At 39.6% G+C, this 24,782-nt stretch overlaps 1 protein-coding gene and 1 long non-coding RNA gene across 6 annotated transcripts in view; one reads left to right on the top strand and one right to left on the bottom strand.

Annotated features, from left to right (window-relative positions):
- LOC308593118 overlaps positions 1–20,134 on the top strand; it is an 83,026-nt gene extending 62,892 nt beyond the window's left edge. Inside the window, exons 4-5 of one of the 2 annotated variants that reach the window (XR_014010744.1) lie at positions 18,426–18,560; positions 20,030–20,134. This is a non-coding gene — a long non-coding RNA (uncharacterized lncRNA). Of the gene's footprint in view, positions 1–18,425; positions 18,561–19,493; positions 19,606–20,029 lie in introns of those variants that run through there. The other variant, XR_014010745.1, reaches the window with a different exon arrangement.
- PREX2 (phosphatidylinositol-3,4,5-trisphosphate dependent Rac exchange factor 2) overlaps positions 1–24,782 on the bottom strand; it is a 110,807-nt gene that overhangs the window by 42,165 nt on the left and 43,860 nt on the right. For all 4 annotated transcript variants that reach the window (XM_081204332.1, XM_081204333.1, XM_081204330.1 and 1 more), the window contains exons 6-19: positions 23,959–24,120; positions 20,012–20,145; positions 19,504–19,607; positions 18,401–18,550; positions 14,027–14,171; positions 11,736–11,836; positions 9,366–9,469; positions 6,808–6,857; positions 6,500–6,575; positions 5,589–5,661; positions 4,748–4,890; positions 2,716–2,808; positions 1,377–1,525; positions 582–667 (exon numbers count right to left, since the gene is read on the bottom strand). In XM_081204332.1, coding sequence (XP_081060458.1) covers positions 582–667; positions 1,377–1,525; positions 2,716–2,808; positions 4,748–4,890; positions 5,589–5,661; positions 6,500–6,575; positions 6,808–6,857; positions 9,366–9,469; positions 11,736–11,836; positions 14,027–14,171; positions 18,401–18,550; positions 19,504–19,607; positions 20,012–20,145; positions 23,959–24,120 — 1,570 coding nt within the window. The remainder of the gene's footprint in view (positions 1–581; positions 668–1,376; positions 1,526–2,715; positions 2,809–4,747; positions 4,891–5,588; positions 5,662–6,499; positions 6,576–6,807; positions 6,858–9,365; positions 9,470–11,735; positions 11,837–14,026; positions 14,172–18,400; positions 18,551–19,503; positions 19,608–20,011; positions 20,146–23,958; positions 24,121–24,782) is intronic.

The following is a 24,782-nucleotide window of genomic DNA, read 5'->3' as shown; positions in this document are numbered from 1 at the left end:
TATTGGAAAACCTAAATTCAGGTATGAAGGTATGTTTATCTGTCCTGACCTCACGAAGGAGTCAGAGACAGTGAAAGTCACAGGGCTCAAAGGCTTCTTAACGGCGCATCTCAATGCAGCAAATCATGGCAGCTCAGCAGCATATAGAGAAATACCATGTTTGTCTTACCTATGATCTAAAAAAAGCTCATCAGCGTTGGCTTATTGTTCATAGATTGTTGCTGGGAAACAAACAGTGAGCCTGGGTTCAGATGACGTGCTCATAATGTAGTGTTGCCAAGAGGAGAGAGGAGCATAGCAGGGATTTCTGAGCAGCATGCACCAGTGTGCTGCTCATGCATGTTAAAACCATAGTTAAACAGTAGCTATGGTTTAATATGGTGCGTGAAAACCACTATAACCTTCTTTCATCACTACTATTCATAGAACAACTATCAAAGCAAATACCCATCAAGTATTGATCATATGACTCAGCCATATATATCTAAAGTAATTCCATCTACAGCTTTCTATATTCGTGGGGATGGTTTTATTTAGAAAAGATATTCACAACTACAATCCACTTAAATCCCTCTGCCTACCTCTTCCAACAGCATGGACAACAGAAGGACCAAAACCTCGTATTTGGAATCCAAGGCCATCTACAGAGTCAGGGATCTTCACTGTCCTGAGTGCAAGAGAAACGTCATGGTGGAAGATCCAAAACCAGTGTGCTTATTACATTTATCAATTTTTAAACAGAATATAGCAATTTACTACTAATAAAACTATTATTATTATTATTTAAAATTCTACTAAATTCTCAAACAATGAATTACACATGAAGCTTAGTTTTGAGAAGGGGGAATAAGCACTGATGAAGATAATAATAGTAGTAATAATAATAATAATAATAATAATAATAATAATAATAATAATAGTATTTATACCCCAGCCACTCTGGGTGGCTCCCAACAGAGGACTAAAAACAGAATAAAACTTCAAACATTAAAAACTTTCCTAATAATCAAGGAACACTGCTTATTCCAGAAAACGCCCTCTTCACGTGTTTAACCTATTGAATATTTATTTGGTGTTGACAAAATGTTAAAAAATAACAGAAAGAGAAACTTAAATCACATTTTCTGATATATTGATACATTATCATTTATTATCGATTCATAGTCTCATCATTATCAACAACACTAGATATTCCTTACTCTATATACAAATAATTTAAATTACTTAAATTCTTGTAAGTCCTTTCACCTATTAACCTTTACCCCCTATTCTGATCATTAAAATTTGGCAAAAGAGTGTTTCCTCTTTCCTTTTGTATCTGCATGCCTTTGCAACACACCCTCTTCACAATTGGCCAAACCAAAGTAACAACTTACTCCCTGGGTTTTGTGCTCACAAGCACCCTGAGGGGCTTTCTGCTGCTTAAACATGCTTTCAGAAAGTTATCCACTTCACTGAAGGGTCTCAGAAAAACTAGGTCACCATTAATGGCAAAGATCTTTTTCCCAACTTCCAGACCTGCCATCTAGATAAGAAAAGATAAGACATACACAATTGTTTTAACAGAACTAGTGATGTACTAATTTCCTTTACACAAAGGAAGATGCTGAAATGCTTGCCATGTGAGAGTATGCCCGCAGCTATGAAATCTACACAATCCACATTATTTTGAAGAAAAATCTCTGTTTTGTAAATTTCGAATTATTGGATGCATCACTTTGTTAATTATAATATTTATGCAGCCTTGACAGTAGTGACCAAAAAGTTTAAATTATTCCATATTATCTATCTTGGCTCACCTTTTTTCCATTTATCGAAAACCACTTTGCTTTATGGAGATATGCATTTGAAAGCACAGAACTTACTGAATATTCAGGTTTGCTGATACAGCTCAGAAACATACAGAAGCCCAACAGTACCTTCAAAATATTAATTCTTTTGACTGAAAACCTGAACTGCTATATTACAGAAGCCATTTACATCCAGTCAGTTTCATCTTGCAAAGAAAGTGCATACAGCTGCAAGGCTCTGTAATAAATGGAACTACTCAGGGAATATTTCTCAGTTTATTCAAAAGTTAAGCGTTTGAATGAAGGCAGAATAACAACCTTATCACCAATAACCTGTTTCTCTTCCGAAATTGTTCCCTGACTTATGAAATGACAAAGAACTTTGTAGAGCCAACTTTGTAGTCCTGTACCCACTTATCTGAAAGTAAGACCAACTAAAGTCAGTTGAGCTTACTTTTGAGTAGACATATATAGTTAGGCTCGTCCTGCACAGGTATGTTTCTTACGCTAAAACAGAGTTGCTCAGACTTTATAAGAATATCTCTCTGTAAGAATATTTCCTGTGACTCCCCAACCAAAAAACCTGACCACCTCTTTGCAGCAGTTCTATACCAGCCCCACTTTTTCTCATACCCAACCCCCTACACAGACCACTTTAACATATCCCCATGAGAAATTCCTCCTACAAAGGCTTGCTCTCTGTACCAGCTCATCTCCAGCAGCATAGTCAACAACTCATGATCCCATTCCTTCCTTCCAACAATTCCAGTTTAGCAAAACCCACATTCTGGTAAATTTGAGCTCTGGCTACCTATAAACTTCATACAAATAATTCACAAGTGGGGAACCACACTAGGAGTTTTCTAAGTTTTAAAAATATATTTGCAGACAGGAATATCTGTGAAGTAAAATAATCATGTATTACCTCAGCATTTGATCCCTTCTCCACTATTTTAATAATTGGCACTTTGTTTTTGTCTTCCAAGCCGAAACCATAGCTTCCTTCAGTTGATTTAATCTGTAAAAGAGAAATTGACACATATTGGGGAAAATATTTAAAATACATTTAAATTAGAACATGAGGTGCAATCAGGTGAGACTAAATCTTGACAAAATGGAGGTCTTGTCTGTTGAAGGAGCAAACACATAGCTTTGGTGTTTTCCTTGTTCAAGCATTGTTACTGGAAGCCAAAGTGGTGTCACTGTCATTTAGTGTCTATTCCAGCCACACTGGTTTGCCAACTATGATCTTTCCTAGACCAAGGAATGGTCACATTAATCCCTGCCATGTTAATCCACATTCTGCTCCCCCCACCCCCCTCTTCATCCACCAGTGACTGATGCTGCAGGATTTCCATGGGTTACCTGTCTGCGACTGACCCCAATTTGAGAAGTTAATAGTAACTTATTATGCCCTTAACAACTTAAGATCCAAAGACTTGAAGGAGCGCCTCTACTTATGCCTGCCGATGTACTGAGATCTGCAGGGAAGGCCCTTCTTGTTGCTCTAACATTGGGTGCAGTGTCACAACTTAGTCCCAGCTTGCTGCATTTTAAATTGTGGTTGCATCTAATACTGGCTTTAAATTGTTATTGAAATTGTTATTATTTTACTGTATTGATGCTTTGGGCTGTAACCCATTCTGATACAAGTGATGAAGGGCAACTTGAAAACCAACCAACCAAATGTAAATAAGATTAAATAAATGTTGCCAAGAGCAAACTGTTAACACTTGGCGGTTTATTTAAAATGTGGCCACCTAACAACCTGTACCTATGAGCCTCAGTCCTGACAAGTGTAGCCAACTTCCTGACTGATGTCACCATTGCTCTATGTCAACACACAATGGGATACCTCAATCTATGTTGCTTTCTCACAAAAAGCTTCCTCTCGTAGGTGTATCATCTGCTGGAAAGTGAAAGGTGGCAGAAAGGACTGGGGTAAGACAAGGGCTGAAACAGGACTTAAGCTGACCGGCAGCTATTCAAGATGGATGTTCTTCATACAGTCTAAGGTGCCAGAGACTAATTCTAGGCATTCTGTGTGCCTTAAATCTGTGCCACTATGTCACAGCTTCCAAGAGGAGGGAACTTCTGACATAATCTCTGCAATGCCATTACTGCAAATGCCCAGTCTAGCAGAGACACAGGGAACCAATGTTGTTGTTGTTTTGTTTAATGGTTGTTTTCAGTATTTCATTCATCTGTGGGGTTGTTGTTGTTGTTTTTAATTAGCCAACCCAATACAGAAAGGAAAAAGCATCAATGTGATGATGATGATGATGATGATGATGATGATGATAAAGGAATCTCAATCAGGCCCTAAAGGCTGCTAAATGTAACCTGGCTTCTCATCCAGAGAAACTCAGTGCTCAGGAACAGACTTAATCATCAGCTTATCTGCTTCCTTGATGACCTGTCAGTTATTTGTCTGCTTATCTGTCTGCTGGAACACTCACATATCCACCTCTCTGTCTACCTGATTATTTCTCTGCTTGACCACTTGCTCAGTCACCTGTGATACCTGCTGCTTGCCTCCAGGCCACTAGCCCTTGCACTAAGATATGACACAAGTCACTCAAAAAGATTTATATGACTCCCCAGTTGCTGAAAAAAATATATCACCCAGGTCACCTAATCAGCTTATAAAAATAGTAGCCAAAAAGTCAATATACAGTAACAATCATCAGATGACATTCAGAAGAGGAAGCAGGAAAACAACCCTAGGAATAAAATTCAAATAAATGCAACAATAAAACACAGTAGAAGTGATACCATATTGACTTAGGTGGAAGTCTTGGGTAAAGAAAAAAAAAGCTTGTTATTTTGTGCACCAAAGAAAACATACTGGCTGACAATTGGGCCTCCCTATCAAGTGTATATTAAATAATATGTGTATAGGTACACACATGCATTAATGCATGCACACATACTTCATTAAAAACAAACAAACTTACCAGCAGTGATTTGGCTATTACATTTTCCACTACTTTTAGATCATGTTTCATGAGCCTGTGCTTCATGTTTGAGCCTTCCATTTCTTCATCAGCAAAAAAACGAAAGAGAAGTGGCTCATCTTTGAACTCACTTTTTTCCAGCACTGTTTGATATAAAAATAATATTATTTTTCTGTGACGCCACAAACTCATTTTGCTATTGATATTCTGATTTTGCTTAAGCATGTACAAGTGAAACAGCCACATACTGCTTCCCTGTGCCCCCTTCCTCTCGTTTCCCCTATGACAAATTCTAGATTTTAGGCTCCTCACAGCAGAGACCTGTCCTGCATGTTCTAAAACTCCAGAAATACTTCAAAGATGGAAAATGTATTTTTGCACATAAATCAACAATGGAAGAATTCTGTGTTTGGGGCATTTAGTACTGTTGACCACATTAGCTATCTGTGGCATGCTTTGGAACATACCCACCCATAAGAAAACACAAGGTATACCATGCAAAAGTTTACATAGGATAAATATTACCTTTATTAAAACATACATTGGTGGCTCAAACATGTGAGCCACATTGTTCCAGGTACAGGAAAAAATATTTTGCTTCACAAGCCTTACATTATTGATGGCCACCAAGCTTGGGCATTCTTCTTCTTTGGCCATGTAATACTGAGACACAAAAGTATCTCCTAGGTGAGGGTTTCCAGTAGTAAAACACAAGGAGGGGGAATGTGTGGCCTTCTCATCATCCATTGGCCATGCTCGCTCATGCTGATGGGAGCTGGAGTATCTGGTTCAAGAGTTCCAGACTTACAAATTAAGGAGTACTTGAATGAAAATTGCATACCGTGGTGCATAAATCCATTGTCACAAAGTGCTATTCCAAAGATCATTGCTTCTTCTCTTGTCCTACAATCTCCCTATTAATAAATAATACATACCTCAATGTAAATATCACAAGCAACAATTCTAAATCAGGAAAACAACCATGTATCACTTTTGAAACATGTACAAAAACTGGGTTGCATATAAATCCATTGTTTTAGAAGCCTTGTATCGGTCCTAGAGTGTTACTGATAAAAAGTTGACACCTCCGTTGAGGAACAATAACCTTTATTAACATACTTATTTTGGATGGTATCCAATGCTGCACAAGTGGAATAGCCTTCTGTTTCTGTGGTGATTTCACCATGGCCCCTGCAGCTGCCTACATGGCTCCAAAATCTGCATGTGGACAGCTGCAATGTTGGGGGAAGAGGACAGTGAAGTCTCCTGGCAGAACTGGAAGTCCATTCTACTCAGAGCACAAATAGGGTTGGGTACAAAAAAAACCAACTTACAAAAATTGAAGGCAACAAAATCATGACATTTCAAAAAGACTAAAACCCCAACACATCCATGTTCCCACTTAAAAGGCAAAGGAGAGAGAAGAAGTAAATCCATAGGGGGCCACGCCTCCTTATAAGGGTCCCACGGAGGGAGGCAGGTCAAAAATCTTGTCTCCTAGTGGTCCAACACAGAACTCTGCCCATGCAGCACTGGAAACAATCCAATAAAAGGGGAACAGGGTGGGCATCAGCATTCTACTGTGGCACTCACTGGTAGTTTCCCAATGATGCCAGGTGCTGATGTTGGCCTTGAGGTGTATATAGAGCTACAAGTTAATTTCTACATCATGGGAAAATCTGTATTGATAATAGCAGTTAGTAGACATTCCATTTGCTAATCAAGGCTATGTGCTTCAGAGCATTTTCCTACCTGTGCAATTAGCCAGTCTATCAATTTATTGGCCATGACTATAGATTTGTAGGTTCTTAGATGGTAATCTTTATCTCTAAGGAAATAAAACATACAAAATAATTCAATCCCAAATTGACATATTTGACATTTATTGAATATCACACATAACATGTCCCATGATTTAGCCATTGCCACAGTTGTTCCCTGTTGCAACAACTCCACCTTACTCTCCATTACCAACACATTAATCAATCTTTCGCCCTGCCTATGTGGGGAGCAACTACTATCTAATGTTCTGAAGCAAAAGCTCTGAAAACAAGACCTACCTTACCACAGGAGTAAACAGGCTGTGCAGACGACAATATAATCTTACACCCTGTTAAGAGATATAAACAGATTTAATGCTAAACCAATGTTCAAATAAAAAACAACCACCAATAAGCACTTGTTCAAAACCAGTTAATTCAAACTAATACTGGGTTAGATCCAACCTTAGTTATGTTTAGAGAACCTTAGTAGGCATTCTTGTAAATTCAAAACACATTGGTGGCCGCAGAAATTTTATTTTTAAAAAGCTAGATTGCTTTTAGAATGCTAGAAAGGTACACAAATTTAAAATTTCAATCAGCCTACTGAATAGACTCAACTCTGAGCATGACCAACCTGAGGCTAATCAACATTCTGAATACTGCTATAAATTGTAGTATTAAAGTGGCAGACTGGTAAAGCAACTATCACAGGCACAAATGCTCCAAAATTTAGCTAAGTTCCTACTCAGCCACCTCCATTGATTAGTCAATGAGTATTTAAATACACCCCTTCATGGATCACTGCCTTGCCGTGGCGAAGGGGCTTGAATAACTCAGAGAAGCTATGAACTATGCCGAGCAGGGCACCAAAGATGGACAGGTCGTAGTGGAGAGTTTTGACCAAACGTGATCCATGGACAAAGACAACAGGCATATAAAAGTTATGACACTGGAAGATGAGCCCCTCAGGTCGGAAAGCGTCCAACATGCTACTGGGGAAGAGCAGAGGACAAGTACAAGTAGATTCAGAGCTGATGAAGCGGCTGGGCTAAAGCCGAAAGGATGCTCAGTTGCGGATATGCCTGGAAGCGAAAGGAAAGTCCAATGCTATAAAGAAAAATATTGCATAGGAACCTGGAATGTAAAAACCATGAACCTTGGTAAGTTGGATGTGGTCAAAAATGAGATGGCAAGAATAAATATTGACATCCTGGGCATCAGTGCCTGATCACCTCATCTGTCTCCTGAGAAGAAGCTACAGTTAGAACTGGATATGGAACAACTGATTGGTTCCAAATTGGGAAAGGAGTACGACAAGGCTGTATATTGTCTCGCTGCTTATTTAACTTATATGCAGAATTCATCATGCGAAAGGCTGGGCTGGATGAATCCCTAGCCAGAATTAAGATTGCTGGAAGAAATATCAACAACCTCAGATATGCAGATGACACAACCTTGATGGCAGAAAGTGAGAAGGAATTAAAGAACCTTTTAATGAGGGTGAAAGAGAAGAGCGCAAAATATGGTTTGAAGCTCAACATCAAATAAATGAAGATCATGGCCACTGGTCCCATCACCTCCTGACAAATAGAAGGGGAAGAAATGGAGGCAGTGAGAGATTTTACTTTCTTGGCTCCATGATCACTGCAGATGGTGACAGCAGCCACGAAATTAAAAGACGCCTGCTTCTTGGGCAGGGACGCGGACTTAGAAAAAATATTGGGGGGGCCCGGGAAAGCTCATGAATAATAAATAAGCTCATGAATATGCAAATAAAGTGGCTCCGGCCCTAAATAGGGCAAGCCACGCCCCCCAGCCAGCCGATTGGCTGGCTGGGAGGTGTGGCCAGTCGGGATTCCCCTGTTCTCGCGGGATTTCCGGCCGGGGCTCTCCGATTAGGGCGCGCGGCTGGCTGGCTGGCGAAGGAGCAGGTGGGGAGGAGGTGGGGGACGGCGGCGGCGCTCTGCTGGAAGGGCGCCCGCCCGAGATTATTGGGGGGGCTGAGCCCCCCAAAAAAATTTTTGAGGGGGCTCGAGCCCCCTCAAGCCCCATGGAGTCGGCGCCTATGTTCTTGGGAGAAAAGTAATGACAAACCTAGACAGCATCTTAAAAAGCAGAGACATCACCTTGCCAACAAAGGTCCATATAGTTAAAGCTATGGTTTTCCCAGTAGTGATGTATAGAAGTGAGAGCTGGACCATAAAGAAGGCTGATCGCCGAAGAATTGATGCTTTTGAATTATGGTGCTGGAGGAGACTCTTGAGAGTCCCATGGACTGCAAGAAGATCAAACCTATCCATTCTTAAGGAAATCAGCCCTGAGTGCTCACTGGAAGGACAGATCCTGAAGCTGAGACTCCAATACTTTGGCCACCTCATGAGAAGAAAAGACTCTCTGGAAAAGACCCTGATGTTGGGAAAGATGGAGGGCACAAGGAGAAGGGGACGACAGAGGACAAGATGGTTGGACAGTGCCTGGCGTGCTCTGGTCCATGGGGTCATGAAGAGTCGGACACGACTAAACAACAACAACAACATTTAAATACAGCCATTTCTCATAGTTTTGGTATACAACAGCAATATTGTCTTTCAAATGTAGGTGATTACCCCACTCCAATATGCATTCTTATTCCATACTGAGCAACCTATAAAGTATAGGAAAAGGACCTCACTGGGCCCAATGAACTGGAGAACAGGTTTATCATTCTCCTTCTGAGAATACTTATTGTGTTATAATTTCATACATTCAAGCTCGTTTGTGTGCAGTGATGGATGAATTGTTTTAATATAGAAAAATATTTTTTATAAGAGTATCTGGTAAATTTATACTATACTATGACATTATAAGGTTTATACCTTGGAAATTACGTCCTGCATTTCACTTCTCGGATAGTATGTGCCATCATCGTAACGGAATCTGTAGAGCATGTGCTCAGGCTTGAACTGATGCTTGTCAGTAACTAAAGCAAAGGCAAACATAAAAGACAGATGAAAAAAATCTAGTGCTTTAACACCCGAGATGTTTCAGAACCTTCTCTATTTCTGTGACTCTAATTTGCTTAAACTATTTTTAATACTGAATTTTAAATTGTTGTAACCCACCCTAAGACCTGCTGGTGAAACCTTATATGGTTGCATTTTTGTTAGCTTTCTGCCATATTATCAGATCCCCTTTATTGAGAATCCATTAGTATATACAGTCAGACCTCTGAAGTTGAACGCCTTGCGAGTCGAACATTTTGGCTCACAAACGCTGTAAACCTGGAAGTGAGTGTTCCGGTTCGCGAACATTCTTTGGAACCCAAACATCCAATGCAGTTTCCGTGGCTTCTGATTGGCTGCAGGAGCTTCCTGCAGCAAATTGGAAGCTGCGCCTTGGTTTCCAAAGTCGAACGGACTTCCAGAACAGATTCCGTTCAACTTCCGAAGTACGACTGTACTTATATTTTCTTGTACCACCCCAGGCCCCTTCAGAAGGAAGGGCAGAATGTAAATTCATTACTCATCAACAGGAAATTCCTGCACTACCTTTGATGCATGACATGCCTTAATTAATCAGAGGCATGTTTTAGTCCACTATCCATCCTGGCTCACAGCAGCTACTAGCTGCTCTATGTATGTACATATGTGTGTGAGAGGGGGTACTATTGAAAATGGCAAAAACATCCCTTCCAGTAGCACCTTAGAGACCAACTAAGTTTGTTATTGGTATGAGCTTTTGTGTGCATGCACAATGCTGGCAAACAACTGAGCTGATTTGCAGAGGCTTCTCAAACTAAGCAACGGTGTGTTAAGAAGGACTGAATGAAAGGCGGGGGCAGTAGTTGCAGGAAAAATAATTACAGGCAGCATTTGAAGATGCTTAAGTGAGTAGGCATCAAAAGAGGGAGCAACAAGCTACATGTTGCTCAGCCTTGCTCAGTGGTCTATATTGATTGATTCACCTCTAATATTGAAAGAAATTAAGTGGTATGAAGCTCCTCATTGTAGTTATAGGCTGGTATTTATCAACTTGCCTTCCATATCAGAGAGGAAAATGCTTTTTCTTAAAAGGCAGCTGTGCTTTCTTGCTTACTAATTAATGGCTTGAAGCAGGCTTTCCAAGAGGAAATTTGGAGGGTTGGGGAGTGTCTGAGTGCATACTTGCATTCATTAGATGTGATTATGACGTATTAAGGAAAACAAGCAAAAAATAATGCCTGCAATTTCTGTAATAGGTCTGAGTTTATTTAGTTTTTAGCAAACAATACTTAATGCAGTGTGCATGTATAATAATACTAATTATTTTTTTCCTTAAAATGTATAATTAAAGTTGTGTGTTTGTAATGTGAACCTGACTTCTTCACAAACACACGTCCTTTCTCAGTTGAAGAGCAGATGGTTCATTCAACTTTATTTTAAGGATTCTATTCCTGTGGACAACACAGCTGGGTCTACTTGGTAATAAAAGTAATATGTCTGGCTCAAACTTCTCTGTTCTGTCTAAAGTAATGACTCCATCAAAACAGCCGATAAAATATTCATTAAATTTCTGTTGGGTCAATCTAGGATTGAATTCTGGGTATAATTTAAAAGCAAAGTTATTTCTTCAAACAAAATTTTTATATAGTACATTTAAATATAGTCTGACATAAGAAATTATTATACACTTCCAATCAACAACTGATTTAAGCACGTCCAACTGATACGTGATAGAGCACTTATGCACAGCACTGAACCTAGAAGTGACCCTAAAATTTCACTGAAAGGGCGGAATGGGGGTGGGGCGGGGTGTAATGCTTAACGCAGGTCCCACCAACACCTGTGGGGGTCTAGAACATATCCCCCGCCCAAACAAGGATTGCCTGTATGCATTTTTTTCATCCTGTCTAGAGAAAATCTCCTCTATTAAAGTGAGGTGTCGATAAACAACGTAGCATATTTGTAGTAGATTTCTATCCAGCATTTCCTAACTATCATCAGGCAATAGAGAAACACACGGTACCCATTGTTAGCAAACTCTGATTGTCTTGCTATAGCATTTCACCAGCCTTCAAATCTACACTAACTATTATTGACAGCTGTACTTAAGTCATCTATGAGGAATCCTGGATCTCATCCTTGTTATTCCAAATGTGTGGTAGCTGTCTCCATGAGATACACATGGAGACAGCTACCTTCAAATACTTGAGGGCTGACTGACTGACTGACTGACATAAATACTTGAGGGAAGGGGAATATAATTACCATGGTGTATAATGCCGTTCTCTAGTAAAGCCTGACCAAGATGAACACCTTCTTCGGGTCTGTGGATCTCCCCAATTTCCAGCAACCAGGATACAAACTCACTAGTTAGGAAAAAACCAAAGAATTATTTTAGCATATTTTAAAATTAAATGGCAGAAAAATAATGACTTCAAATGTATCAAGATTGTTATGGAAGCAACAAAACTTGGTTTGGTTTTTAAATTTACTATTCAAGAATTCATACAACTCCTCCACAAATCTAGATCCCTTGTTCCCTTCAGTAACAAACTATGATATAGATAAGGACATAGGAATATGGCACTATGAACTATGAAAAGAATCCAACACACAGATTAGTGTAGGTTATCTCATTAACTTGTGTAGTTTGCTGTCTTTCAGTTTGTCATTTTATGCTGTTTTTGTTTTGATTGTTAAATTCTTGGTGCAGCAATAAAACTGCTAGCACATTTGCAAAGCTAAGCAGGAGCAGGGTCCAGTATGGAGCCTCCTAAAAGATACTTATGAAGTAACCAAGACCTGACTCTTTCACTTTCAGAGCTGCCGCCAGCTGAAGCATCTAGTGTGTGCATTGCTGCACAGAAATAGCCTTCAGTTCCCTGGAGCAATGTATATTGATAACATGCCACAAATCCAGGGGAGATTATACAGAGAAAAAAACATGGCTGCCCTCACGCCCCATACAATTTCCTTGAGAGTCATGTCATCAGTATATGTCGCTTCAGGGAAAGTGAAGGCTATAAGTGCAGCAATGCACATACCAGCTACTTCAGACCTGCTGTTAGGAATGTAAAAAAGAAGAGAGCCAGCGTACAGCCACATAATCATAACTATTTTTAAGAGACTCCAGCACACTCAGCCACATAACTGTGGAATTGAGACAGAGTGTAGATTCTAAACTGAACCCACATCTGATCCACACTTCAGTCAGGGAGGTGCAGAGCAGGTAATTGCTTCAAATTCATGTTTACTGAATTCTTCCTCTGGTCAAATGAAGTTTAGGCACCTCCAAGTAATGTGCTAAAGCCATGTAGTTGGTGACTGTATTTGGTTAATGCCTGTCTTTTATGCATCTTCTAGACTCTAAATTTTAGAGGGTCAGCCTTCCAAATAAATCTCTAGTTGCACGTTTTGGGGCTTCCAAACTATCACTGTTTTCAGATGGGATTCTACCACATACCTGCAAATTCAGACCATGCAATTAAAGCTTATATGGAGTTCTTGAACAACAAACCCACTTCCTCAAAAGATTGAACTTTTTGAAACAAGGATAGGGACACAAACTTAAGTGGAAATTGTGGGATAGCACTTTCTTTTACACAGTTAATGTAAAAGTAAGTACATTAAACTTATGTTAATTATTAAGAGGGTGCCATCAACCTTGGTTTAATTTTATAATGAATGGTTTTAGAGTGTGTTGTACTTTTGTACTGTTTTATTGTTGTTAGCCGCCCTGAGCCCGGTTCGCCTGGGGAGGGCGGGATATAAATAAATTTTATTATTATTATTATTATTATTATTATTATTATTATTATTAAAAGAAATTTCTATGTTGTCTAGCTTCCCTGCAAATGAATCGGAGTGAGTGCTTATTAAGTAGCCAGTGTCATCTAATCTGCCTGCAGACAAATCAGGATTAGTGCTTAATAAACAGGTAATCTCAACTTGAAATGCTCTTTGCTCCTAGCCCTTGAGACCTGCCTAGAGAAACTTCAGCCTGGCACCTTCAGCAAAAATCTGGGAGGCTGAAAGAAGAGCTCCTGTCAGTTTTTGTTGTTCTTCCTGCTGCCTGCTGGATTAGACTAAATTTTAGTCTAATTTAAGTTTTATCCTGTTCTCCATTGGCCAACCAGATAGTTATGGGAAGTGCGCAAGCAGGACATCGGCACAGGAGCAAGGGCAATTGTCATAGAGCTGTAGAGTTGGAAGGGATCCTGAGAGACATCTAGTCCACCCCCTGCAATGCAAGAATCTCAACTGAAGAATCCATTATTTTGGGTGTATGAAATAACATGGTGATTTCAACTTCAGTATTTGGGAGGCAACAGGTGGGCATTTACATACACAAATTGTACTAATTTGTCTCATAAATATTCTATCTTAAAGAACTATCATGTCTGCTGACTTACATAATCATTTAAGAACAATTGGGTTAGCTAACATAGGAATCCATGTTTCATAGATATAGCCCTCTTGATTTGTTCTTAACTAACTAGAATGGCAAAGACTAGCTAAAACAAAGTGAAATCCAAAATAGAAATAGAAACACATACCTTCCAAGAAAGCATTTTGGGAAAGTGGTTAATTTTCTCTTCCGGTCTTTGATCAAATTTCCTTGTCTGCACATCATTTTGTAAAGTTTTTCTCCTTGTTCAGAGATCATCATCCAAGTATCTTGTTCCACACCTAGTTTTAGTCCTGAAAAACAAAACAAAGTTATTCTTTTATTTGAAATGTTTCCAGGTTTTTGTAACTGTGGATTTATCAGATACAAATATACATCTTAGTTATAAGATAAATATATAAGTTCTTTGGCTTTTATAACAAAACTGGAATGGTAATGTTATTGAGAGTGGCATTTGAACCATTTCCAACAAAGTAATATATGCAATCAATTTTTGTATATATAAAAAGAGACACCGCAATGCCCAAGAGATTCTATTAGGCCAGTTATAAAGACTTCATAACAAAGTAAGAAGAGCCTGCTGGACCAAGCCAACAGCCGATCAAGTCCAGCATCCTATTATCACAGTGGTGAGCCAGATTCCTGTGAGAAGCACATAAGCAGGAGCTGAGCTTCTGCCCTCCTGTGGTTTCCAGCCACTGGTATTCAGATCTCAGACAGCTGATCTGGGCAAGATCCCTGCCAAATGCAATAATGGCTACAGTCTTTTCAGTCATCACCATTCAACAGTGAACTCATCTCACAGTGATTCTAAAAGCCCAAAAGGGCTGAGTACCAGTCTACCTGCAGGTTCGCCAGAAAAACCAGAAAATAGCTACAGTACCAGCTTGTCAAAATTAGATAATGAGGGAAGGGTCAGAAGTTCATAATCAAATAAAAGCAGTACAAACAAAACCTGGTATCAGCTTCTGTTACAGAAGAATCGCCTTTGCAAACTACAACCTAGCTACTATATTTCTTGACTTTCTGCTACTGCAAGGACTTTTAGCTGTGCAATGGAAATTCTCCACCCTCCTCTCCCTGCACAAGCCCTGAATCTGCTCTGGAGGGTTGGGAGAAGCCCCAAAACAGATTTAGGGGTCATGTGGGGTCAAGCAGAAGAGAGGGCAGGGAATTTCCATTGCACATCTAAAAGTCCTTGCACTAGTGGAACTGTTTAGTCAGATAGTGCCCTAAAGAAAGGAAAAAGTAAATGTACAGAGCCATGGAATTACACCTCCCTCACCACTCCTCAACCTTGAGGTCTAACATACACAGAGAAGTGTTCCAGAGCTGGACCAGATCCTAGAAGGTAACAATCTTTTATAAAGAATGCCTTGGCCAGCCACTTTGAACCAGTAGCAGTTGGTGAGACAGCACTGCTTAGCTGACCTCCCAACACTGTGTCACTGTGGCATACTGCAAGGGCAATGGGGAAAAGCAAAGCAGTGAAGAGGTCAGTACAGGGCAAACACTCCAGTGCAGCCAAGCTAGTGCTCCTGCTTGTGTGTTTGCACCATGCCAACTTCCCAGCTGCATCACTTGTCATCCTCCCAGTATGCCATCAGTGACAGGGGATCAGGTAAACATCACCACACCATCAAAACCTACTGCTCTGTGTTGCAGGGCATTAATACAGGGTGATTCATAATGAAGTATACAGTTTCCTGGTGCTGTAAGACAGTAATAGGCAACAACACAGACCACAACTGCAAACCGTGAGGTAGATGTACTCATAAAGTTTTTGTTCCGCTACTGAGGGAAGTGATGTAGGTGATAGCGCATGTGTCACATGACTAGTGAGGCAAAATGGCTGCGTCTGCAGTGAGAAGGCATTTTGTGTTCTCGAACTGAGCAAAACGGAATCTGTAACTGTTGTGCGATGGCATTTTCAATCGTAGAAAATGTATCTACGGTAGGCATGATTGTGCAAACTTAGAACTCCTAGATGGTCGTGTGTATCAGAAGTCGTCGTCAGTAGTGTTTGCACCACCATTCAACGAAGCCTGGGAAAATCGATGCGTAGGGTGAGTCACGTTTGGGCAAAAATGGATTAGCGGTTCAATGTGTGTCGTGTGACAAAGAACATCTGGGACTGTTTCTAAAAAAACTTTAAACATTCCCCTACAATTCTGTTACACTTAACGTAAGATATATTACATTCTTCTTCTTTTTATAATGCATTGAAACGGTATACTTCATTACGAATCACCCTGTATTATTGGTTGAATTTGCCTGTACTTATAAACTGTTTGCATCATGAGTGCCAATTATAAGGATAGGACCCTTCAAAGGTGAGGCTACTCAGTGGCAGCAATGGGTGAACTCTCCTCAGCTCAGTTCAGAATTAGGCTCCACTAATACATTTTTTCTTGAAAAACAAATACAGTATAAATCTGTTAAATATAGATTTAATTCTCCACAGTTTTTAAATTCCAAAACTTGGAAATTGTGTCACATGCCCAACGGCATAACTGGGAGCAAAAAGGGCCCAAACATTTACCCAGAATGCCTCACCCGTGAGCTGTCACCCATTTCCTTCATCCCAAATTCATTTGTCAGTGGCAGCAGCACCATGAACAACCAGGTCTCCTTTGTTCCCTAATGCCTAGAATACTGAAAAGGCAGAATTTCAGACTGCAGGGATCATGAGACATTTAGTTTTCTAGTGCACCTGGGTAATTAGTAGGGATGTGGACAGAGCATGTTCCAGGTTTCTTTGCACCTGGGATGCTGTTAAATATACCCTTAGCAGTGCCAGGAGACCTGGGTCATGTGGTTTCCAGGATGCCTGATAGTTTTACTGACTACTCAGATACCATGGGGAGACAACATGTTCCCCGAGCTCCTTCCTGATTTGAACATGTCAGAAGCTCAGCTTACATTCCAAGTGGAATAACTCTGCAAGGAAGTGGCACTTGGTTCTTAATACAGCTGAGTAATAAATACAAGCAGGAGAAATTTTAAACCAGATAGAAGCAGACATTATTTATTTATTTATAAAAGTATTTCTATACAGCCACATCATAAAATAAAGGGGTACGTGTTAAAACATAAAACACCATTTAATTTTTTAAATGTAATTATTCTTTAAGGTTACTGGCTAATCAAAAGTAAGCATTAAATATCCGCAAAGGACTGAAAGTTAAAAGGGAGAAAATTAGGAAAATGACATCCTCATCACTTAAAAATCACAGGGGCGGGGAGATGAGAGATCATATGCCTTCCCCTCATCTCCCTTTCTTTTTTCAAGAAACAGCATTTAAGATCACAAGATCTCTACTTCAGAAAGTCAGCTGAATTTCCTTTCCAGCTATCCATGTGCAAACTTTTCAATTCGTTTGCATCCAGGAAAGTGAGCAGAATTTTGGTCAATGCTGTCATAGGAAGCAAACAAAAGAATTAAAATTTCTCTTTATTCACATTGAATGGAATGCTGTTTACTGCTACTTTTAGCAAAAGCATTTGAATTTTTGCAAACTGTGCTGTTCATGAATCATCGGCAATTCTGCTTGCAATTAAGGCATCCTGCTTTGTAAAAGAGGTGTTTACACAGATGTTTCAGTTATAGTTAGCAGGAGATGGCAGAAAAAAAATAAAGGTTGTAAATATAAGAATTATTTGAGAGATGTTTCAAAAGCTTCTGTCTTGAGAACTGATGTGATAGATTATCCTGCTCTTACTGTCTTGTTTTTGCCAAAGCCTTTGGCTATACTTTCTACTGTGCCTTGACTCCTTTCTATACAGTGGCTTCTTTGTGCATTAAAACCACAGTACTCACACAAGCTTCATGGGAGACCCAAAACACATTCCTTCACCTAATGTTGCCATTGATGGATGATCCAAACACCTTTCATTATGGGGGCACCTCAACTGCAGGGAAATCATGGTTCCCCAGGACTTTGTAGGCGGAATTCGCTGATAAAATTCAACAACTTCCTATTCAAGCATTTCTGTGGCTCCTATAATTGTTGTGTGTCCAGGCACCTACTGATTGCTGCTTAAGAAGCCATTTTTATACGGTGGCAAATGCTGATGTATTTGGAAACCATTCAAAAATTTGGAGGACTAGATTTTATTTTATTTTTTTTCAGTTTTGAGACAAAATACTCCAAGCTTTACAAGTTGAGAAAGAGCCTTCAAGTAGTCTTCTATATCCACCCTCCTCCCATGCTGCGTTGCCCCATCATCTCATGAATGCCTATTCCTCTTCTATCTCCTATTGTTGTATAAATAGGCAGGGGGCAACATGAATGGTGAATGGAAGAAAGGAATCTCCAACATATTTTTTTGTAAGAATGCCAACTCAGATCCCCAAAGGAAGCAGAATAAAGTGTGTCAATTAAGGCATGAAAGAAATAATGGGGGTTGAATTCTTCTTGGCTCAGGCTGAGGAAATCCTCAGATAGCAGGCACAAAGCCAATTTCCTCCAAGTGTGATATTGCCTAGAAATAACCCACAATTTGACATTTATGCTCTCACCTTTTCTCCTTTCTCTTTCTTTCAGAATAGCTTCCAGCCATTCCTGCTTTTCTTCGGGTGTTTTAGCCATACACACAAACCATTTATTCTTTGCTGTGTTGTGTATCTTCCAACCATTGAGAACTATGTGACCACTGCTGTGATAATCAGCTAGAAAAAGGTAACACAAAGGAAACTTTGGAGGATGTGCATGAATGCTTAGCAAGTAAACCCTCTGGCCCATACAAAGTATTTTCTGATCCCACCCTGAGACAGGAAAATTACCCTCAACACTACCAGCACACACACTGCCCTCCTTTAAAAAAATCAATAGAGTCCTCAGATTTTATTATCTACCTCAACACCAAACAATCATCGTGGGAGATAAGGTTCTCCCTGAGAGTGAAATGTGAAATACATTTATCAAGGGTTGGATCCAACTAAGCTAGAGCAGACACATTGAAATTAGTGTTAGTCATTGTCCATTAAGTTCAATAGAAGCCATGTTGGATACAACCCAAAGACACAATGAATCTTGGCATATAAGAACGTTGCAATTGATGAGCAGCTTCTGTCTTTTAGAGGAACATGTCCACTGAGGCAAGATATACTGTCCAAATATGCAAAGTATGGCATAAAATTCTGATTTTGTTGCAATTCCTCATCATCTTGCTTATGATGCAGACATAGTATTCAACAGCGCAGGCAGATCTGGGCTACTGATGTGGTTTCCCAATGCTACGAAACACCTATTGATGGACAGTTTAAATAATAAAAAAGACTTTATGAGGTCTGAAACAGCTAAGTGCCCCATTGAATGCTTAATGAATGTTTTCTCCTCAGAGTGTACTACCACTAACTAATTTTGTCACCACAAAGCTATACTGGCTCAGCACAGCAGCTCATAAAATAGACTATGTGCCTTTGTTTAACTCTTCTTATTCTTATAATCTTTATTTAATTTCTGCTAACTACTGCCAGATTACTGCATGAATATTAAACCTATATAGATTATTGCAAATATAAAGAAATGCAAAACCAACAGAATAGCTCAAAAAGAAGATGCATTTATATTTAGTCACAACAACCATTTTAGATTATCTCCTTGGTTCAGATGCACATACCGGTGCCATCATCTACATTCTCGACTTCCATCACCTCTGTGTTTATTCTGCCCCGGAAGAGATAACGGTGGCCTTCTGTTGATGCTTTGCTGTTCTTCAGTCGTCTTATGGTGAGAGTAGGGGAGAAAGAGCAATGTTCAGACATTGACTTTGCTATTTTTACTCCAGAATCATCACAACTATTAATCATTATTACCAATTAATTATATTACAGATGCAACAAAACTTTTTTTGAGGGCTACTGTCCATTTCTGTATGCTGTGATAAAAAAAAAATTATAATAAAATTAAGTTTGAAAAGACAGGCAAGAAGGATACCTTGCAGACCTATTGTTTTCCCCCAAAATCTTTAAGTGTAGTTGCTTTGTATTCTACAGAGTGTATAATTTAAAAAAATTAATGCATATATTAACATTAAAGTAGCTAAATCAAAATATTAGAAATATTTTTAACATTAAAATCGACATCATTTTGTTTTATGGAGTCAGTCTTCAGTGCGTGTTTCTTACCTGTGTTTTCTTTTGCAGTAGACCAGAAGGTTGTCAAAAAGAAAAAACACCCGTTCCTGAATATTTCCTGCAGATATTTTCAGCAAAACTCCATACATCAGCATTTCTGTGCACGTGTCTGTGATGTTAGATCCCTACCCAAGAAACACATTTTTAAAAATTGATTGGATCCTAAAGGCTGGTAAAGACTGGCAAAACCAAGATATATAAAATTTGGGACCGGTTTACCTACAAGATTGCCTTACCCCATATTTGCCCACTTGACTGCTTCAATCAGCGGAATTGGCACTTTTACAGGTGCCACATAACACACTGCATATGTAAGAACTTCGGAATTCCCTGCCTATTGATATGAGGCAGGCGCCTTCACTGTACTCTTTTCAGGGTCTGCTGAAAACATTCTTATTTAGACAAGCCGACCCAGATATTTAGAAAGCTTATATGAGTTTTAATTTGTTTTAGTCTATTCTATTGTGGTTTTAACTTTATGTACGTTTTAAATTATGGTGTAAATTCTTTAGTGATAATGTCATTGTTTTATATTTTTGTAAACTACTCTGGTGTTTTTTCTACATATTTCATCAAAAAAGTGTTTTTTTGCAAGAAAAAAAACCTAACCTGCAGATTTTAATGAAGAAAGCAAAATAACACACTTTATTGCAAGTATTGGGGGGGGGGCAATGGTTTTTGGCCAGAACTCTTCCAGAGTGCTACCAGATCTTGGTTGAAGAATTTTGCTTCCCTCTAAATCTAATGACCGGCTTTCAGTATTGCGTTTCCCCTTAAACTGTTCTCATACATAAGAAGATTGCTGCCCTGGGATCCTTTGGGAGGAAGGGTAAGATATAAAATTAACTAAGTAAGTATATGATGTCAGGTTATTTGCTCTTGAGTGGCAGCTGCTCTCAGTGGTCTCAAGCAAAAGTGTCTTTCTCACAAGAAGGACATGTAGGCTGCAGCAATTTCCCACTGTTCCCCAGCAATTGATAGCTTATATCCATTATTACTAGTAGCCATTGATAGCCTTAAAAAGGTAAAGGACCCCTGACAGTTAAGTCCAGTCGCGAACGACTCTGGGGTTGTAGCCCTCTTCTTGCTTTACTGGCCGAGGGAGCTGACGTTTGTCTGCAGACAGTTTTTCCGGGTCATGTGACCAGCATGACTTAGCCACTTCTGGCAAAACTAGAGCAGTGCACGGAAACACCATTTACCTTCCCGCTGGAGAGGTACCTATTTATCTACTTGCACTTTGACGTGCTTTCAAACTGCTAGGTTAGCAGGAGCTGGGACTGAGCAACAGGAGCTCACCCCATCATGGGGATTTGAACCGCCGACCTTCCAATTGGCAAGCCCTAGGCTCAGTGGTTTAGACTACAGCGCCATCCTAAATTCCTGCACACCATTCTACTTTGGGAACATGAAAACTTGTACTGCACCCCTAAACATATTTCCTTGGCTATAAGCATGAACGCTATTAACGGAACCTGCTTTAAGGTAAAATAAGCTGAGGGCTAGAATGTTAGTAATTATGCGTGGTTCAGAATGTATAGCTAAGCCATTTGTACAAGTCAGAACAATGCTAAATTAGGAACTATAACATCTAGCATAATGACATCTAACATTATTAATTGATTGGCTGACCAAAATAATTTCTTTAAAAGGCACTCTAAAGAATAGATAAAAAAACCAATAAAATAATGTGCTTTCGCAGCTAGTTATTTGCACTTTGTTATATGTGCCTAAGATGGACCATCAAATACCATGGAAATGATTCATGCTACTGTGTCCTTTGAGATGTAACTACAGATCAAAAACAAGATATCCATGATCTGAAACCTATCAATAAAAATAACTGTTTGTAACAGAATACAACATATTATCTAATTAGCTTGCCGGCTAGAAAACAATTGTGTTTGAGTTACTCCATACAGTATCAGGGGTTTCTTCTCTTGTGAATCCAAAAACGTTACTACATATTTTTCTAACAGCTGAGATCCTGCTATATGAACATCATCTCAGACAAGCTGTACTTTGATGAGGATATTGAAATTAGAATTGTACTATGATTTTAAAAATAAAATTAATTGAATTTTTAAAGACTATATTCTTTTTTTAAAAAAAGTCTGTATTCCCACAATTTTTTTAATTGTCAGCAACACAAGATTAGTTTATGAAACTTTAGTGTAGGAATGCAAGTCATGCTTTGATCCTCCATCAGATGCTAAAAATAGTCCTCTTCCCAGCTAAGCAATGTGCTAAACATTTTCTTCTGACAGAAAATCTCTAACAAGTGTGCTTCTCTGTTCTTAAGCATTGTAGCAAACCAGATGTTTAGTTAATTAAACCAGCTCTTGCAGTGTAGAAAAATTTGTTGCAAAGAAGCCTCCAAAAACTGGCTAGCTTTTGCAGAAACCATTTAAATTCAGAGAGTTTGAAGTGGAAAACTATCATATGAAGAAAAAGTCTTCCTTTACTGAGTATTAACTTGTAACTAAAACATACCTTCAAATCTGATTACTAATATAGGGCTGGATGTGACATCACCTTACTGAAAAACTATTATCCAACATTATGTTACTGGTACAAAACATAGGAAGCTACTCTGAGCTGAAGCAACCAGCTCAAAGCTCTTTGCACACTGAGCTTCTCAGGTAGACTTGAGGTTGAACAACAGGTTTGATTACCCATTTTCCTTCCAAGGTAAGGGAAACTGACCTCACTAAGCCTGGCAAGACAGCTTACTCTTACCCCATCTTGCACTAATTTGACTTATGTTGGTAATATGAGGCTGGTTGCCCCATAATAACTAATATGTGTTTTGATTTGAACATAGTAACACAGGAATAAAGGTAGAAATAGATTATACCGTGAATACTTGGCTACTGCCAAAAGCAGTAACATCAAGTAAATCTCAGTTCACAACAGCGATGTGAGTTTTCCTAACCACACTCTTTTTCCTCAGTGCCTTGGTATCACATCACATGCTTTCTGTGACTAAACCTTATCAAGGGACGGAAAAAAGAAAGTATTGAGTGACTGCATTTGTCACCAACCATCCAGTACCCGTATTGTACAGCAGGGCTCATGCTATAAAGGAAAAGGCAGAGAATCCATAATGAAATCCACAACCCATCTTCTGATACCTCATCCCAACCCTCTCAACTTCAGCTAAATCATGCCCTCTAAACCATGCATTAAGAATATACTAATAAAAGCCCTGCTGCATCAGGCTAAAGGCTCATCTAGCCCATAGTCTCACAGTGGCCTACCAACCAGGTGCCTACGAGAAGACCACAAGCAGGACGTGAGCACAAAAACAGTCTCCCCACTCATGATTCACAGTAATCCATATTCAGAGACATACCACCTCCATCAATGGAGGGGGAACATAGCTATTGTGGCTAAAGGTAAGGGACCCCCCTCATTCTCCTGAAATTCAAGCATCCACCCAGAGTGTTCCATTGACAGATAAGAGAAAGAAGTTGAGACATAGTAGTAATCATAATGCGAAGGGGGGTGGAGACAGAATCAGGATGCTCCCTTACACGTGTTTCCCTACCATAACACACGTTTCCCCACTTGTCCTGAAAGAGACAGGGTAGTGAAAGGGAATCTCATCTTAATCCCACCCTCTGCCTCACCCACTGAAAATATAGGTGGTGTCTCCCGCAATGGTTTGGGGGCAATAGTCAACAGAGACCCTCCTGCTGCCTTGCCCAATCCCCAAATTTCTGTTATTAATCCTACAGACTAGAACTCACCCAGTTCACAAGTATAATATTATTCCTACTATCAAGAAAAGGGACAAAGCATTTTATTCTAATTGTGAGTTATGGACTGTTCCCAATATGTCACATAATGTACCAAGCTGAATATAAATCAGGCACCATGTGCAGACATCTAAATGCCTCCCACATCTGATAAAATGACAAAAATTGTGACATTACCTCCCATCCTTCAATGTGAGACTGCCATTCTTCTAAAACCTCTAATTTTTCCATCTGTCTCTTGGCCTCGTTTATGTTGGAGCAGACAGCTTTCATGGCTTGGAGAGCTTCCATTAAGGCTGCGTAGTCACTGTGTTTTTTGGGAGTGCGCTTTATCAACTCCTTTAAAAAAGAACAGTAAAAGAAAACAATTAATCCCTGCACTTTCACACTAATGAAAACCAATTCCCGCACTTTCACTGCTCATCATTTCACTGTTGGGGAAGAACCACAGCTCAGTGGCAGAACATCTGTTTTGCACATAGAAGATCCCAGGTTTAGTCCTCATCATCTCCTGTTAGGGATGGGAAAGGTCCCTGCATAAAACTCTGGGGAGCTGCTGCCAATCGTTGACTAGATGGGCCAATGGTCTGACTCACCATAAGGCAGATTCCTATGTTCCTATTATAGGAGACAAGCTGTAGTGTCATACACACTTGGGAGCAAGCCTCACTGACTCCAATCAAACTGATAGAGATACTAAAACTAAATATTAGGCATTAGTACCCTCTTTTATTAAATCTATGCTTAATTCTTCCATTCAATTCTCTCATGGGACTTCCCCAACTCCTTTCCTGGACTAAGTAGCACACACCAGTCCATAGCATACTGCAGGATAGGGATTTCAGAGGTGCCACAAATATGCAGCATGGAAAAAGGGAGATGCTAGCCCCATCCTTCAGAGATGCTGATAGAAGCAGGGAATGGAGACAAGCTCCTGGCAAACAATGGGAGGGAACTACACGGCATCCAGCAGTAGATATGCATGAGAGAGGAAGGAAGTA

This window comes from Podarcis bocagei (genome assembly GCF_964188305.1).
Source record: "Podarcis bocagei genome assembly, chromosome: 8".
In the NCBI taxonomy this organism is placed as follows: domain Eukaryota; kingdom Metazoa; phylum Chordata; class Lepidosauria; order Squamata; family Lacertidae; genus Podarcis; species Podarcis bocagei.
The sequence above is the reverse complement of the archived record's forward strand: the minus strand, read 5'-3'. Positions and strand labels throughout refer to the sequence as shown.